Source organism: Euprymna scolopes, chromosome 12 (assembly GCF_053919585.1).
Source record: "Euprymna scolopes isolate OS-2025 chromosome 12, ASM5391958v1, whole genome shotgun sequence".
NCBI lineage: Eukaryota > Metazoa > Mollusca > Cephalopoda > Sepiida > Sepiolidae > Euprymna > Euprymna scolopes.
This window is the reverse complement of record NC_136493.1, coordinates 31,009,121-31,029,346: the sequence shown is the minus strand read 5'-3', so window position 1 is coordinate 31,029,346 and position 20,226 is coordinate 31,009,121. Positions and strand designations below refer to the sequence as shown.

Below are 20,226 nucleotides of genomic sequence, written 5' to 3'. Positions count from 1 at the left end.
TCTCTATCTCTCTACTTGCTTAAATCACTTTTTTATTTTATTTTAATACATAATTATTTATTTGTTTAATTTATTTTTAGAAACTGATTTTTTTACACATGTATTGTACATGTATTGCCACAGTAATTAACTTGTTGCGTGTACGTACTTGCTTAATTCTCTAGTGTGTTTATGTACAGTACTGAACTTTAATAGTGCACTGTACAACCTAACAAGTATTATGATCGTTCTATTATTATTATTCATTTAGTAAAAGGTGGTTTATAAACATTGCAGGGATGGTTTTAAACAGCCTATAAACAAGGTAAAAATAATGGTTTTGTTCTTCTTTGTGGATTTTCGAATATCATGGGTGGTCTCAGATTCTATTTACTGTGATATTTGAGGAAATATTAATTATATAATTTCCTCAAATATCACCTGCACTGAAGATTCCCAAAAGGATGAAACACTAGTGTCTGTAGGTATTTAATTATTATAGTAAAAAATAATTATATATATATATATATATATATATATATATATATATATATAAAAAGGAGATTAGAACAATAGTCTAAAGAGCAGAGTGTATTTTAATGTAATAGTAAAATTACTAATTTAATTAAAATACAGGAAAAGAAAAAGTGCTCGTTGTAATTTAGATATATAATAAGCTCGATAGGTAAATATACCTTTTATTTTAATTTTTTTCCAGATACATTTGCCTTACTTTTAATGCTAGGTTTATTCATGGTGTCTTTTACATATATTAAAAACCCTTCCCAATACTTTTGCTGATGAGGAAACTTTGTTTTTTTAAAAAATACTATATGTAAAAATTATTGTCCGTGGCTTAATGTCTACCACAATAAAAACATTGTTTTCCGAAACGATCGTACAAATTATTGACTTTGTTGTTGTTGTTCCTTCTTGTGAAACGGATTTTTAATTTAATTCTAATTTGAATTTTAAATTATCAATCACATTACTGAATATATATATATATATATATATATATATATATATATATATATATATATATATATATATATATATGTTGTTTGCTTGTTTTTGTTTATGATACATTTTGAATAAATTCAATTATTTATATGAAAGTGCATTTCTACCTAAATGCGAGTTGGGAACAATTTTACCGTTGACCAATTTGGTACACCCAAATGGGGAGCGGCATATGTATTATTTTTAAAATATGATTATCCACGGACATGTTTTTCGCTGTCTACAACTCATCAGAGTGGCTGAATGTAGCGAGATTTGAAATCAGGACCCCATGATAAGAAGCCTAAACCTCTACCACCAGACCACCTCATACAACTGCTGGATTATCACGTTTTTTTTTTTTTTGCATAGATGTTGTTTGTTTTTGTTTACGATAATTTTTGAATAAATTCAATTATTTATATGGAAGTGCATTTTTACCTAAATGTGAGTTGGGAATAATTTTCAATTTGACCAATTTGGTCCCCCCAAATATATATATACTAGCATGGGTACCCGACGTTGCCCGGGTGTTTTGAGGTGTGTGTTGAGCAAAAAAAAAAATGTGGTAGTAGGAAGGCAGGCTCGAACCCGTACCGTGAAGGAAGAAAAGAATGGGAAAAAAATGTGACGTCTTTGCTGTTACGACCACCCCTTGCTGTTATTTCAGATCATTTGAAACCATAGCAGGAAAGCAGTTCTCAAAGGTCAAATCGTTGAACTTTGACCCCTTAACAGCCAAATTTCTGGCCAAAAACAGATTACAAAGATTTTCCCAAATCTTAATACCTTGTATATCAAATTTCGAGTCTGTAGACTGAAAATGAAATACATTGACTGATCAAAGCTACGTCGTACTGTGATTTACTGTAAGTTTCGAAGCAAAGAAAAGGCACCACATGTTGCTAAAAGAATGAAAACATACTTAAAACAAACAAAAATCTCCAGTCGTCGAATGAAAACTACACTATCATCTATTATATTGGATTAGTCAAAATGTTTGTTAGTTTTTCTTTGAATTCTGTCAGTCTATGGGGAAGCCAAACAAAGTTATAACAGAGTTATGTTTCTAAACTTTGTGTGATACAATGGAGTACATTATTATAGTGCTAATAACATGGTATAACAATAACAAATAGGAAATGGCTATGCTGACATGACAGCTAAATTTATCCAATTAGAGAAAATTTATATTAAATCCCTCTTAGTCTGTTTGCCTGTCCATTCCTCTTTTTCTCTGAAACTACTGGACCGATCTGCCTGAAATTTTGTATGGACTTAGTATTATGGTATCTGTTCGATGCAAAGTTAGGGGCTAATGGGGATTAATATTTAAAGCAAAAATGAGCACAAATTCAGCCATATTCAACCATCAAATTGCCAATAAAACAGTCATTCTAAGTCAGCAGATTATAACTTTAGTCGAGTAAAAAGTTTGTGTTAAATAAGTCTTATTGTATCCTTTTAATTAATTTAATTCTCATAAATCTGTTTTATTAAAGTTGAATATTGAATGCAGCAGCAAGTCCCGGGAACATGTTTACCAGAAAGAACAGTAGGAAATAAGTCATGCACCATCCACTATGACTATGCAATTTCTACAGTTATATATCTAGAAAACAGCTATCAAACCTGACAGAGTGATATGGGATAAGGAGAAAAAAAAGCAACCTAGTTAGTTAGTGTCCCTGATGATGCGTTAAAAAGAGCTGAAAGGAAGAAGATAACGAAATAGCAAGGTCTAATGTACGACATGAAAAGAAACTGGAATTTTAGGAAGATTTCCATCATTCCAGTAATTATAGGAGCAACTAGACTTATGAAAAAGAATTTAAAAAAAACTACCTTGCAAAGATACCCGGTGAACCAAGCGCAAGAGCGATTCAAACAATTGTACTTAATGGGACAATTAGAACCTTAAAATGATCTCTTAGTTGGAATACATGAGATAGTGTGTGAATGTCTGGCATCCAGTAGGATGCCCTATCCCCAGCTTGAACAAAACGATAGGAAATTTTAAAAACAATGGATAGACACATATTTGTAATTTCATAGCAGGTGCTTGACTGAACTTCTATGATCGATCCTATAAAACAACTGACAATAATTTCTCTTACTATTTAACTCTGCCTAAGATTAAACAAAAATTTTCATGAGCAACATTTCTTTCCTGGAAGTACTTGGCAGCAGAGCACAATACCATGGAACTGCTTCCCAACTGACTATAACATGGTTGTTTTCAAGTCTAATGTAAACAAGGTTTGTTGACCCAGTCTCCTAAATAAAAAAAACCCTACCCGATCATCATGATATTGCCTCAACGGCCAGCTGACACTCATTAAACTTTATCCTCAAGTGACCTTTGGACCTTGACATACAGTAACCCATCCCCTAGTTAAAAAGAAAAAAGTTGAAAATTGCATTCCAAATAAAAGCTCTGTTATATAGTTATATATGTTATGTTGCATATCCCTCCATATTTACATGAATAAACCAGAAACCAGCAGGAACAGTGATGGTGATAACAATGGCGACGCTAAGACAAACCCTGTTTGTCGATACAACGTAAATAATCACACTAAATGCACACAACAACATCAAAACCCATTCCTGATGAACTGCCCCCTTAAGTAAGACAGTTTATCAAATCTCCAGTACTAACGATTACTACGATACTATCCCATTGATTACTGTACACACAATAATCCTTATCCTTAAGTGGCTTCCGGGCCTTGATAAGTGGTGACTTCCATGTTAAAAAAAAAAGAAATTTCTTTATATACCCACATCAACAGAATAACTCGCAACTCAACAAAGAAAACTACCAGAGGAAGCCTTACATCAAAAGAAAAATCAAAATGCAAAACACAAACATCACAGCAGATGCAACTCCGGCAGTTTATAAATATAAATAATTATCCCATAAAACACTGTAACACTACAGTGCCTACTAGAACACATTCACAACTTTCTTAGCTTTAAATTAATACAACACATGTGTACAAATATCAAACAGACGACTCCCTACAGCACATTAAGACACAAATAAAAAACGAAAATGATGACCAGCACTGAAAGCCATCTTTGTCTACAACTACGTCTACAACACGAGTACAAATACAACAGCCTTTTCAACAAGCAGGCAGATTGGCCCAGCATGTCAAGTTGTGAACTTTGTTCCGTCAGCAGCCAGTAGTCATTAACCCTTTGTCAGCGACAACAGCTATTAAGATTACTACGCTCCTGCCGTTGCTGCAACCGCCACCCCACCCGTGATACTGGACAGCAGCCTTGAAGACTGCCCCTCCTTCGCTGCCACTGCCACCAGGTCACCACAGCGAGGTTTGTCTCACCAATAGCAGCAGCCACCTCCATCAGCGACAGCAGCTATTAAGATTGCTCCTCTTCCGCTGTCGCCACCAACCCCCTTGTCCTACCGGACAGCAGCCTTTAAGACACCTCCTCTTTCGCCGTAGCCATCGCATCCATATTCTAGACACTGTCACCGCCCCTGTCACAGCCTGACAATAACACCAGATCATCGCCAAGTTCATATCAACACCTGACCAACATTCCTACCGATGTCCCACCGCTGCCACTATCGACATATCCTGACACATTCTGCAGTTCATCTCATGATGATTTTAACTTTAAATAAAAGTTTAAACATAACCTTTTTGTTTGTGCCTTTCTTGCTTCTAAACAATCAGTTTTGTAATCTAACATATATCAGGCACAAATCCCCACCAAAAATTAGGAAAGATTTATCAAGTAGAAATAAGTTTAATGAAAAGTAAAAATGAATTTTATTGTATTTTGAAGTTTTATCATATTAAGTAATTTTGAAAAGTTATCTCAAAACAAGGGGAGATAATTCCGTCTGTGCATTTAGGCAAATGTAAACGTTTCCCTTAAAAGTTTCTATTACATTGATAAGAGCGAGGGACAGAGAGGAGGAGAGATATTTCAAAAGAAAGATGGGTGCTTATATAGACACACATAAAGGGATGGTCAGAATCTTAAAAAGATCTCTCGGTTGGAACATATGAGATAGCAGGTGAATGTTTGGCATCTGGTAGGATCACCCATCTCCAGCTAGAACAAACTGATCACAAAATTATAAAAAAATACATAAATAAAAGAAACACAAATCAAAACCTATTGATATATTTACGTATCAGACAAAAATAAATATCCTCACAAAAAGTGATGAAAAATTATCAAGTAGAAACTTAATTAAAAGTAAAATTAATTTTAACATAGATCGTGGGCTTTATATTTCAAATTATTTTGAAGAGTTACATGAAAACAGAGGAGATAATTCAGTCAGCCATTTGGGCAAATGTTAACATTTCTCTTAAAATGGATGACTCATACAAAATGGATGATAAAATTGATTTTTACTTTTAATGTAGCTTATGCTCAATCATTTTTCCTAATTTTTTGGAGAGGATGCATATTTTTGCCTGACGCATAAGTATATCGAATATTTGGGTTTGTATTATTGTACACATAGATTCGAAAAAGTTGTCAAAAAACAAATATATAACAAATAAATGTTATCAAAGGCAAGATAAGTTACTTTTCTACCTAACTGGATATAATTTTCGTGTTTTTATTCAATTTAACATGTTTATTCAGCTCAAAAAACATAGTGTTTACCGATATATTGGAAAATTCAAAATGGCGCCCGACTCTCTCTTTAACACGGTAAGTTTGGGAAAAGGTGTTATAAATAATAAACTAGACAAAATACTGTTAGAAATTTGCTCAATATATGTTACCGTGACATAACTTGACATATATTCGGTGGTTTTTTAATAATATTTTGTCTAGTTTATTGTTTATAATACCTTTTCCCAAACTTACCGTGTTAAAGAGAGAGTCGGTCGCCATTTTGAATTTTCGAGTACATAGGTAAACACTGCATGTTTTTCGAGCTGAATAAACATGTTACATTGAATAAAAACACAAAAAATATATTCAGTTTGGTAGAAAAGTAACTTATCTTGCCTTTGATAACATTTATTTGTTATATATTTATTTTTTGACAACTTTTTCGAATCTATGTGTACACTAATACAAACCCGAATATTTTTATCTGAAATGCGATTTTCATCAGTGTCTTTATATGTAGAAGCACTGAAAGATGTTAAACGTTTTAATTGTTTTATTTTGTTATCTGTGTCTCCTAGACAACACCAGATAGCTTTATTAGTTTCTAATAAATCTAAATTTTTACCTGCGACGGTTGTCAACAGGAAATATCCAAGATCTGCAAAAAGAGTGAGTTCCTTTCTCCATCGAACAGTTGGTTTTATACCTGCACAGAAAAAAAAAAATGCAATTAAAAAAAATTAGGTCATAGTCATCTAACTTCCGGTGTGTCTGCTATCAAAAGTGTTGACAAGGCAAAATCAGTTCCTTCACTTTTATTGTTCTTGAGTATTTCTATTGTGGAGCGATTTATTAAAATAAAATATAAGAAAAGGACATTATTGAAAAATATATAATAAAAATTATAAAAATTATAAAACGATGAAAATAACACAATTAGTCTTTATTTGCACTTTTAATAACAAAATTCCAAAAAATATGTTTTTATTTAATTTGAAATTTTATAAGAAATATGTTTATTAAATTATAAAAGTAAGTCGTTTTTTTTTTATTTATATAATAAATATATGTTTATGAAAGTATGAAAAGTATTTTCAATAAAAAATAAAACTAATTTCAATAAATTAAAATAAAACCAAAAAAACTTTTCAATGATTATTAAATAAAAAAAAAAAAACACTTGGAAAAATGTAATAAAAAAGAGTACATTCACAAGGGAGATATAAACGTGAGAGAAAAAGGTGAAGGAACTGATTTGCCTTGTCGCCGCTTCTAGTAGCAGACACACCAAAAGTTAGGAAGTACGTTAGCTGACTATGGCCAAAAATTACAAATAAAATGTTTGGTACTTGTCCAGAATTATCCATATATGAAAAAAAAACGGTTGTCAACAGGAAATATTGAAGATCCCACCGGACTACAACTTGGATGTCTTCAAGTCCAATGTTAACAAATTCCTAATGAACCGCCCCCTTAAGTAAACACTTCATCAAATCTCCACACTAACGTAATGTACTTGCAATAACCCTTATCCCTGAGTGGCTTCCGGGCCTTGATAAGTCGTGATCACTGTGTAAAAAAAAAAAAATGGTTCTTCTTCGTTATTGTAGCGAAATCCGACAGCCGAAAAATTGAGTTTTCATTAAAAAAACAAAATAACTACTGTTTTTATCAATTTCAATAATAAGCAATGTTATCTACCTAATTGCCATATCACAATAAGTTAAATATTACTGTATTATTATAAAACATGTACTTTGTACAAATAGATGATTGTATGACATCCACCATTAATTGTAACAAGACGGACAGAGTTACTTCCCCTGACTTGATTCTGTTAATTTATATATACACCTGAAATTTTGGCACTTCTGCATGTCAGTGACATGAGGCGAATGTGTGTATTTTAGTTTCAAGAACCGGCGACAGACGCCAATTGTCAACCAAAGAACAGGGGTCGATAACTCTTCCTTTTCTAAAAGTGCATGCAAACTAAAATTATATTTTGTTACAAAAGGTAGTCACACACTTTTAGAAGACATTTATTTTGAATAAAATTTTAAGATAAATTTGAAAACTTTAAATGTCAGGAAAATGATAAAATCATTTTTTTTTTTTTAATTTACTTTTATTTCATTACCCTGATGAGGCTATTTTTAGCGAAATATTGGACTTACAACAACTAAAAGTAAATAAAAAAAATGATTTTATCATTTTCCTGACATTTAAAGTTTTCAAATTTATCTTTAACTTATATTCCAAATAAATGTCTTATAAAAGTGTGTGTCTACTTTTTTACTTAATTTTTCCACTCGAAGCTGGAGTGAAGCACGTGTGAAATAACAGGACAGCACGTACATTTAACTTTTTGCTTCTCCAAGGAATTCATAACAAAATGAAAAAAAAAAACAAAAAAAAAAAAAAAACTACGGACGGGACTTATTACCCTGATGAGGCTATTTTTAACGAAATATTGAACTTACAACAAACCAAAAGTAAATATCATTTTCCTGACATTTAAAGTTTTCAAATTTGTCTTTATATTTTGTTACATTTTTATACACTCTTTCTGTACAAAAAAAAAAAACAAAACGAACAAATTATTCTTAAATGTTTCATGTTTTTTAAATTATTCAATTATATTTTGCTACATTTTATACAACCTTACCATAAAAAAAACGGTTCTCATGCACTTATTGATCCGTGCTGAAATAATAACATTATTATTTAAAAAACCATTCTTAACATGAGGAGGGGAGGGTGTTTTGTACCTATTCTGTACTTTAACCTTACAATTGAATAAAAAACATATCATAAAACTTTGATTAAACTTGGAAATATGATTTAAAAAATAGCGTGGATCAGTAAGTGCATTAGCACCAAAAAAACAAAAAATTCTAAACACAATCTATAAATGTTTTATGTTTTTCTCATATTTATTATTTTATTTTCAGTCATGAATCACTCATTGAAAAGAAATTATATTAATACATTAAAACTATATTTTGATACATTTTTTATAGAATAAATGTTTCGATTTTCATATTTTTGTGTTATTTTGTTATAATATATTTTTGCATTATCATAAATACTTGTTTATATTTGAGGTTCACATAATGGCCGCTAGACGCAAGTTCTCTTTTGAAGACCTGGGGTCGATAGCTCGTCTCTGTTGCTAATATGTCACTGACACGCAGAAGTGCCAAAATTTTCTCAAAAACTATTTTCCTTAATAATTATCTTTTTTCATAAATTTTGGATATGTTTATTACTGTGACATGACAATTCAGTAGAAACCATTAGTTTTACTTAAAATTCAATATTTCAATTTTCAAATTTTGTTACAACAAAAAAGAACCCAAAAAAATCTGTATGGAAAGTGATGGAAAGAAATTATCATCGACCAAAAATCATGTAAATTGATCAAGTAGTTTTATTTCTATGCAAATTTAATGTAGAATGGTTTCCCTAATAGATTGTTTTTTGCAGTCTTTTAGCAAGAAAAAACAAGCAATCTTTTTACTTTAAACTAACAAAGCAAACATTTCTCTTACTCTAAAAATTGAACAATTTGTGTTTCAAATAGTTTTTTTTTTTCTCCTTTAATTTGCTGATTATTTGATATTCAATTCGTAATCCCGGCCGTGGCATATCCATTCACTCGATACCCCCCCCAACACACACACACACACCAAATATAATTTATACTAAGTTTGCAGTATCAGTTAAAAAACATGCAACAGATTTCCAAATATATATTCTTTTCAATAATGTCCTTTTCTTCTATCTTATTTCAATAAATCACTTCACAATAGAAATACTGAAGAACAATAAAAGTGAAGGAACTGAGTTGACTTGTCACCGCTTTCAGTAGCACTATGCCGGAAATTAGAAACATCGGTTATAATTATCTAACATATTTCTTAATTTTTATCGACTTAATCGCATTGTACTCTTCTTATTAGCACCACTGCAAAGAACTTTCCTTTCAAACAGAATTTCCATGAACAGAGTTTCTTTCAGAAAACTTTTCACATGTGGAACACATTATAACAGGAGTGCTTCCCTACAAATTACAACATGGCCATATTCAAATGCAATTTTAAGAAATACTTAGGTCATAAACCATCAGCAGCAGCCATGTCGGAAGTTAGGAAGTACGTTAGCTGACTGACTATAGCCATTGTTTTTTTTTCTTTTGGCCATCTCTTGCTTCTGAAACAAACAACGCACAGGAATCTGTCTGATTCTAAAACAAGTACTACCAACACAAGAAAATTCAACCTCTTTCATACCTGCTGAGATTTATATGTATACAAATAAGTACAAGCCTTGATTTCAGTTTAATCATGTCTGCACAGTGTCACTTCTGGGTTGATTGGCATTGTGACAGTATTGTTGGATGTAACGATGATGATGGTGGTAAGAAAAAACATTGTTAAGAAAGGTTGTTTATAGTATTGATTTAACACACACAGACAATTATTTGATAAAGAAGACAATTAAGATGACACCCAACAGCCATTTAAAACATGCTAGCTGAAAAAGCTGACGTCTTAGATTATAAAATGTCTTTAAAATGTCTGAGTGACACCTTTCAGCAATTTGGCAAGTCCCATCTAAATGCCAGCCTTGTTAAGAAAAACAGTTAACCTAAATCCTTGGGATGGTAGAATTTGTTTAGGGGTCATCCGAAATATAGATCAGATGTTATGAGTTATTTTGGATAGGAAAAATATGATAGCGGATACAAATTCAAGTGACCATTAATTGTTGTTTGGGCTTTTGAGAGAAAGAAACTTGGTTATCCCAAAAGATAATTGACTTACTTATTTTTTTTTACTTATACAAAATGGCATTTGAGAAAATCCTTGATTATGCAAATGAAGCTCAAGAAGAGAAGGGACCCTCTGACGTGAGTTTTGGTGAAAGGTAGAGATCTAATGGAGGGTAAATGCAATGGGACCCTCCTGTTGAGAGTGATGGTCAGAGATAGATTTGAAGAAGAAGAAAAGGAAAATTTTTTCAGAGTTTGAGAATTACAGAAAACTGCCTAAAATTGGTTTACTGAGAATTGTGAATTAAAATTCTGTTAATTGAAAGATGGGGTGAAGCCCACCTCATTGTCAATATAATGAAAAGCAAAAATAGCCTTGAGGACACACTCTGCTTGACCACTGGGAGGCCCAGAGAAAAAAAAAACCCTTGACTAAAATCTCACTCGGTTCAAAGCCAATGAATCCATACTGTGAAGACACAAGTCCCCATATTTAGGGTTGACCGCTCCAACTTAACTAATAGAAGCTGCCAGTCCCCGACCATTTGAATCTGGAGTCAGAAACTTATGAATGATCAGAGTTTTGTAACTTTCAGTGAATAATTATCCTGTTTTTTATACAACAAGCCCAGTTATCAACTTGTTATTCTTTAGGCTTGAAATGGCCTCTACTTTCCAACTTGAGAGATAAGGGCTGAACGGATCATACACTCTATCAAAAGCAACATGGGGAGAGTAGCAACCTGTCTGACCGATCCTCTCATCAACCAGGATCCTTGTCAAAGAAACAGCTCAGTACCAGCGACCAAACAAGACCTAGAGTGGACAATTTTGGTGACATCACTCGCTGGACATTGTTGGAGAGGAAGGGGTACAACATGACATTTGCTCGTCACACATTCTCTATATAAATACAACCACCACAGGCCATACCTGAGCTGGTGAACCAACCATTAGCCTCTCCCTCATGGATATATTGCAAAAAAGGATTTCAAAAATAAAAAGTCCCACACTGTCTACTAAGCTTCAGCCCTGTCGCATTATCACAGTACTGCATACATATGGGTGTTTTACAACTACTTCCACGGAATGTGTTTGAATGAACATACAATTTTACATAAGAATGCAAAATTCTACCAAAATTGCTCAAAAACTAGAAAAATAGTGAAGGAATGAATGAATTTCTTGTGAATTGGTTTTTAGTATTTTTTTTCTATATATTGATTTTAATCATGAACCCCCAATTTTTTAGCTTTAAATTCATATAACTTTTGAACCAGGATATTTGCATAATTCAAACGGTTTTAATCTTTATTTACTGAGCTCTTTCAACTATTGTGATTAAATAACAATAATCAAAACAGAAAAAGATCAACTGGGAATGCATATATATATATATATATATATATATATATATATATATATATATATATATATATATACACTTTTTATTTGTTTTCGCATAAGCAGTAATATGTTGCTACACAGTCATGAGCATGTTTTGGTCAGCTAGTTTTTAGTAACTAGAGACCTCTTCAGGCGATACAGCTTATATGAAAGCAAAGTTACTGCTTATGTAAAGCAAATAAAAAATATACCTTGCCCTACTTCGGTATTGAGCACTCTTGTATTAACCTCGTCAAACTTCATTGGCTACTTTACCTCTGGAAAATAATAACCTCGAATTATATATATATATATATATATATATATAGGCACATTTCATTAAATAGCACAGACAACTTTTGCTTGTTTTTCTTGTAATCCTCCTTTTCTCTTTGTCGGACCATTTTTCGAACATTTTTTTTTCAAGTGAAAAAGGAAATTTCCCATAATCGCGAACGTTTCCGACCTCCAGGCAAGTAGTAAAAAATAAAAAATAAAAAATGTCTTTTCATTGGAGGTCGAAAACGTTTGCGATTATGGGAAATTTCTTTTTTCACTCGAAAAAAGCGTTTAGAAAATGGTCCGACAAAGAGAAAAGGAGGATTACAAGAAAAACAAGCAAGAGCTGTCTGTGCTATTTAATGAAATGTGCATAAAAGAAAAAATGCTGCCTAAATATACTAATATATATATATATATATATATTCAGTAATGTGATTGATGATTTAAAATTCAAATTAGAATTAAATTAAAAATCCATTTCACAAGAAGGAACAACAACAAAATCAATAATTTGTACGATCGTTTCAGAAAACAATGTTTTTATTGTGGTAGACATTAAGCCACGGACAATAGTTTTTACATATAGTATTTTTAACTAACAAAGTTTCCTCATGAGCAAATCATGTATCTTTTAATTCTTCGCCTTTTGAAATCAGCAAATTGAATTTCAAAAGGCGAAGAATTAAAAGATACATCTGCCTATACTTATAATGCTAGCTTTATTTATGGTGTCTTTTACATATATTAAAAACCCTTCCCAATACTTTGCTGATGAGGAAACTTTGTTTTTTTTAAAATACTATATGTAAAAACTATTGTCCGTGGCTTAATGCCTACCACAATAAAAACATTGTTTTCCGAAACGATCGTACAAATTATTGATTTTGTTGTTGTTCCTTCTTGTGAAACGGATTTTTAATTTAATTCTAATTTGAATTTTAAATCATCAATCACATTACTGAATATTAAATTAGCTCTAGGATATTTACCTATCGAGCTTATTATATATCTAAATTACAACGAGCACTTTTTCTTTCCCTGTATTTTAATTAAATTAGTAATTTTACTATTACATTAAAATACACTCTGCTCTTTAGACTATTGTTCTAATCTCCTTTAAATTTTTATATATATATATATATATATATATATATATATATATAGGGTGTCCAAAAAGTCCCTGAAGAGTTCAAAATCTTTGTCATTTTACCATTAATGATTATTTTTTCAGATATTTTACAGATAATATTTTGGAAATTAAGTATTGAACCATGCACGCAAGTTGTGGAATTGTTCTACCAAAATCAGGGGTCAATGGCAACATTATCTTTCGCTATGGCAATGTCAAATGGCCACCATGTTCCCCAGACTTGATTAGCCCCAACTTTTTTCTTATTGGGATATCTTAAAGAAAGAGTCTAAGTTAACAAACCCTAAACCCTGCAAGAATTGAAGGAAAACATCAGGAATGAAATAAGGGAGTTAAATCGCAATCCAGAGATTCTGCAATCTGTAATGAATAATGTTTTGGAAAGAGCACAAATATGCGAAGCTGAAAATGGGCAACATTTAAAAGACATTATTTTTTATAAATGAACACTGTTTGAATTTTGCATTTTTTTTAAATAAAGTTTCCCAATGTCGTAGTCAGATTGTGTTAAAATTACAGAAAGATATCATTAAAAGTAAAGAATCTATTTAAGTTCAAAACCCTTCAGTGACTTTTTGGACACCCTATATATATATATATATATATATATATATATATATATATATATATATATATAAAGCTGAACGTCTATGTGTGTGTCTGGTCACGAATAGGCTCCAATATGTTTGACTATCATAGAAAGCTATCACATATAATGATAGAAGATGTATCAAGACACAGGAATGAGTATGTTTGATTTGGCATAATGATGATTCATTAAAATTGTGGGGTCTGCGTACGCACCTGGTCCACAAAGTATGGAAATAAAAAATTTAAAAATTAAAAAAAAACGTTTACAAGTGTTTTTGATATAGATGTACATAATAATACTTTGATAAGGATGTTTTAACTTAAATAGGGATTGTATAATAAAATTGTGGGGTCTGCGTTTGCACCTGGCCTCCATAGAATGGAAATAGGCACAAACTTTAATAAAGACTTTTCATATCTATCTGCGTAAGTATACTTTGATAATTATGTTTCAGTTTGAAGAAATATGGTATAATAAAATTATGGGGTGTTCGTTCGCACCTGACCTCCATAGAATGGAAATATGTCACAAAGTTTAACAAGGTTTTTTTTATATAGATCCACAGAATATGGTGATAAGTGTTTCAGTGTGAACAGGTATGGTATAATAAATTATGGGGTTTATCTATTTTATTTTTACTTTCATCATATTTTGCTTTGGTTTTGATACCCCCAAATTCGAAGCTATCTCTTTACCACCCTTCCTTTTCATAACCTATCATACTTTCATAAATCAGAGTCCATTTTCTGTAGACTGTTTTTGAACCCAGTCAACAACGGGTACTTTTGCTAGTATATATATATATAGTCTTATTTATAGTATTCCGAATTTTATTGGGTTTATATAATTGAAAATTCGGTAACTGTTCATATACCAATAAGTTTTAAGTCAAAATGAGATGACTTAAACTGTAAGCTACAAAATTATCATATTTCATAATTTAGCATTCATATATTGTTTTAAAAAAATCAAGACGTCAAGGAATAGATTGATAGCAACAAATAGTGTATTTCATCGTTAGTTACAATTGTTTCAAGAATATTCGGACAAATTCAAACCCTATACCATTTGAAAATTTTCACGAGAACAGCCTTTCCTCAGATGTATTGAATAAAAAACAATTTAGCAATATATATATATATATATATATATATATATATATACATATATATATATATATTGCTAAATTGTTTTTTGAAATTCATTGAATTACAGTTTAATTTATTTGCTCTATCTTGAATATCGAGCAATTCTCGTTTAGATGGGATAACTTATAGAATATTACTGCCAGTAATATTTTGTAAACCTACAATCTCACGTTTACATAACCACTGATTGTTAAATAAAAACTACTCCGAAGTATATATATATATATATATATATATATATATATATATATATATATATATATATATATATATAGAGAGAGAGAGAGAGAGAGAGAGAGAGAGAGAAAGAAATTGATAGATAGATTAGGTATGGGGAACAATCTACAAAAAGACAATAGAAAATAATTTTGGAAACGTACCAAAGCTTCCTTGGAAGACATCTGTGACAAGGGAACGGAGGTGATTGAGATAAAATTCATCTTTTTGGTGTGCTCGCAGGATCTCAGCTTGACCTGCTGCACGGAACATTTTTTGATTTCGACTGGAGGAAAAAAAAAGAAGACTTGATAAATGAATTCAATAGCAAACAGAATGGTGTCTAAATAAATAAATAATTAAAATGAAAATAAAAAAACTGACAGCTGTATGAGCCCTTTCTAGTCTCACACAAAAACATGCATTCACATCTCAAGCCATATTTCTTGTCATATACATATGCGCACACGTACACACATGTAGATATATTCACGTTCATGTACATACACCCACATTCACGTACATGCACACACGCTAACGTACACACATGTACTTACATATACGTACACATGGGCAATGTCACTTCCCCTTTAAAGGAAATCCACACATGCGCAAAAGACCACCGGAAACAACTATAAAAGCAAGAGGCATAAGCTGCTTCATTCTTTTCCGACTCGCCTTCCAAGCTGAGTGGTCGGCGAACCAGCCACCCCCGCCCTTGCGGCGTCCGCGCGCCACCTGCAACTGCATGGGGCAAGAGTAAACAGACAGTACGTACACCTTACACGTTTTCTATCTCCATGGCCTGAACTGACTTTCTCTCTCTCTCTCTACAACAAAAGACTTTCCCTCTCACCAGCTAACAGCGAGAGACCCACGCCAAACTGGATTGACTTTCTCTCTCTCTCTACAACAATAGACTTTCCTTCTCACCAGTTAACAGCGAGAGACGCACGCCAAACTAAACAAGTGCTGTACCCTTTTCTTTCATTTGTTTCTTCACGAAATAAATTCCTGTTCGTTTACTTCAAATAAACGTGTTGTTCGTTTCTTCCTCAAAGCAATTCATTTTCCCTATTTTGCACCACCACCACAAATTGGTGACACCCAAACGCGAGAGGAACACGCATTTCCTTCTATACCACAAGTCCACAACAAACCGGCGACCGACCAACGTGAAACGAACACGCATGGTGACTCTACCTTTTTGGAATTAATTGTTTTGAGTGGGACGCGCGTTTTATTTGATAAAGAAAAAAAACGAACATACCAACAAAGAAAAACAAGTGAACTTCTACCGACAAGAACTCAATGAACTACAATGATGAAACCCCTTGTCAGACTCGGCAGAAAAATAAACATGGAGCTGTCGACTTCATACCGAATATAAAAAAAAATTCGAGCTCGACAAACATTTTTTCACGATTTCCTGACATTACCCTGCAACAAACGCTCGGAGCAAAATCACATAGGCCTATACACATTCTCTCCCACACAGTAGAGGCAACAACAAAGAAACAATTATAGGACATCCCTATCAACACATAGGAAAAAGCTGAATACACATGCTGATAAACTCACAACTGGAAGTTTCGTTGACAGCCGGCAACTGGAAACCACCATTCAACACGAACGAATGCACAACAAATACCCAAACAGACAATGTACACACACTACCGCAGACTCACTTGTGAAGACACCGTCAACTGGACACACCACGTCAACACGAAACAAAAATTTTCCTTCCAAACCTTTTCCACATGTAAGTAAATACTTTTTTTATGAACACACTCCATTTTTGATGTTTTTTTTTTTAAACAACCACACCAACAGCAAAAAAAAAAAAAAAAAAAAAAAACAGGACAAAAAGTCAATTGCCAAAAATATTACTTACAAAAATATATATATATATATATATATATATATATATATATATATATATATATATATATATATACACAGTGCATATTTTTTTTCCTGGGAAGGGGAGTATTGTGCGAGCCCTTTCTAGTCTCACACAAAAACATGCGTCCACATCTCAAGCCATATTTCTTGTTATACATACGCACACACGTACACACATCTAGATATATTCACGTTCATGTACATACACCCACATTCACGTGCATGCACACACACGCTAACGTACACACATGTACTTACATATATGCACACATGGGCAACGTCACTTCCCCTATGAAGGAAATCCACACATGCGTAAAAGACTACGGGAAACAACTATAAAAGCAAGAGCAATAAGCAGCTTCTTTCTTTTCGAACCAGCTTCCGACCTGATGGTCGGCGGACCAGCCGCCTCCGTTTCAGCGCGCGCACCCACGCGCCTCACACCATCTGCTACTATGTGGGGCAAAAGCTAACAGACAGTACGTACACTTTATACGCTTTCTCTCTTCATGAACTGGATTGACTTTCTCACTCTTTCTTCCCTTTTGCCTGGGTTCGTCAACCAGACAAGTTCGCGTCCACAGCTCTTGGCTTGAAGACATTTCAACGTGAACGAGTACCGCGTTGTGCGCACAGCTTTACTGATGTCAACCCTCTATCTTTTTCTTTGTCTACATGCTGGACTGTTATTCCCATTTCCACTACATTACTCACTCCTTCTTTCCACGCGCGGATATGAACACGTGTTACACCTAAAACATTCATTTTTCAACAGAAAATAAATGACATGTTTATTTTATCCAGCAATTGAGTTTTGTTTCCTTCTTTCCATTCGTTTCATTATTTTTTTTTTGTAACGAGTTAGGATATTTATATCCTGGCCCGCAACACAGCACCAGTTTAATTCTGACCAAGTTTAAATAGTTATTGCCTATATGTATAAATAAAAAAAAACTTTATCTTGCTAACTGAAAAGAACCCCCAAACTTAGGGTAAGTTGCTGTAAAAAGCTGCTAATGTTTTCATAAATAGGAAAATATACGACTCTTAGAAAAAATATTGTTTTTGATCATAGTTGTTGCCATAATAAAAAAAAAATTGTTTTTGTTATTAAAAAAAATACAAAGTTATTTTATTGAAACTTTTTTTGCAAAATAAAAGAAAAGAAAAAACTTTTCAGATAATTTCTATGAAAAAAGAAGCAAAAAAAACTTTTGATTTTCGTTAATAAATGTTTCCATATTTTCACCTTAAAAAAAAAAATTATTTATTTGGAAATATTGTTAATTTTTTATTTTAATAAACTGCTGGAAGTTGTCAACGTAGATTTAGGTCAGGTTCTGGATCAGTACCGAAACAAATTTGGAACTAACACAATTTGCAAACAGTTTCAAGCTATTTAGGTCGATAGAAAATCGAATTTTTTTTAATTATTTGACAAAAGTTATTTGTTGTAGATTTTGCTTATTTTCGATTTCTCGGTTGTTAACTTTTTGCGAAACGATTAATTGAATAAAGGATTAATGTGGTACTTCTGCAATTTAACATTCACAAGCAAATTTAGAAAACCATTCTTAACATGGGAAGATCGGGTAGGTGGGGATCTTTGTTAACTCTTACATTGCGTGGACAGAATTCTCCTCAAATGAAAGGAATTAAATGTCTTGTGTACGTTTAACTGTACTAATACCAATAACGCTTTAACCCATTTCATTTAAAATAATTTACATGACTGAAATAGGAACTAATCATGTCATACATGTTAAAATTTAAATTCACCCAAACCGATTAAAAAGCTTGCCCTATCTCTGAATACCTTTATGTCAAATTTTAAATGTTTAGACCAGAAATTGTCTGAGTAATTTGGTAGAGAACGCAGAGAAGTCAAATTTTTAAAAACTTTACCCCTATTATGACCCCTTAACATTTATCGTTTTGGGTTCAAATCAAGTTATTAAGTTAGATCCATGTCCAAGGAACCTATATCTAAAATTTCAATTGTTTATGCTCAAAATTGGCGGAGGAGTTTGGTAGAGTTTTCAAAGGTCAAATCATTGAACTTTGACCCCTTAACAGCCAAATTTCTGTCCGAAAACGGATTACGAATATTTCCCCAAATCTCAATACCCTGTATATCGAATTTCGAGTCTGTAGACTGAAAATTGACAGAGTTATTGCGTAGGGAAATGTACACAGACAGACAAACAGCAAGACTTTACTTTTATAGATATATATAGATAGATGTACCCGTGGCGGAAAGAAAATATCGTACATTAAAAATCATGTAAATTGATCAAGTAGTTTTATTTTTGCATAAGAAAATCAAAATTTATGCTCAACTGAACAGCGACAATATAGCGATACCATTTTGAAAACAAGATAAATAACTTCAAATAATTCAAACTTAAGAGATTTCAGAAAGCCAATCTTAACATGGGGTCATCGAAACCCCTCAAATTCGTTTTAAAATGATTTTCTTTAGAAAAATGAAACTACTTTGATCTTGATACATTTTACGGGATTTTTGGAATACGACATTTTCTTTCGATTACGGGTACGTCATACAGATCATTCTTTTTTTTTTTTTAATTTATTTATTTTTTTGATATAGGAGGAATTCTAGACAAGTAACGCCTCTTTTTCTTTAACCAAGTTTTAAAAGGTCAAAGACAAGTGTTACGGTTCATTTGAATTATGAAACCAAAATACAAACAAATTTTCGCATGCGCCCCTGTTATATGAAAGAATCAACTTATAAATCAAACTTTACATGCAAACTGAGAGAGAGAGAGAGAGAGCAGCAGCAGCAGCAATAACATTAAGAAAAAAAGCAAACCTCAAGGAAAAGATGTTTCTTGAAGTCAAATTAAGAAACAGTTTCTCAAAAAGATTATTTCGCACAAAACATATTTGAAAAAAAGTGACGTTAATTCACAGGACACCGTCGGTGATGTTTAGACATGTGTCGCGTTATAAAACAATTCCGTTTTCTCTCATGTGATCTTATTTACTTGCCTCCCCACAAGGGCAGAGTAAGACACAAGGTCGGTTTTTAATGTGGGGAAATCCAGCTCCCCCAAAAGAGGCAATCTGGATAGGAAGAAAAAAATGTTTCAGTCACCAAGGATTTCACCTCCACTGACCGAGGACAGAAAAGGTGAACAGATGATAT

General features: G+C 32.5%; 1 protein-coding gene across 1 annotated transcript; it reads right to left on the bottom strand.

The window, feature by feature from the left end:
* Positions 1-3,802: 3,802 nt before the first annotated feature.
* LOC145291029 (peroxisome biogenesis factor 10-like) lies at positions 3,803-20,019 on the bottom strand. Its single transcript, XM_080136535.1, has 4 exons — positions 19,891-20,019; positions 15,314-15,435; positions 6,224-6,304; positions 3,803-3,816 (listed from the first exon to the last, which is right to left on the bottom strand). The coding sequence occupies exons 2-4, from the start codon at positions 15,420-15,422 to the stop codon at positions 3,803-3,805; spliced, it is 204 nt and encodes a 67-aa protein (XP_079992661.1). The 5' UTR covers positions 15,423-15,435; positions 19,891-20,019.
* Positions 20,020-20,226: the final 207 nt, after the last annotated feature.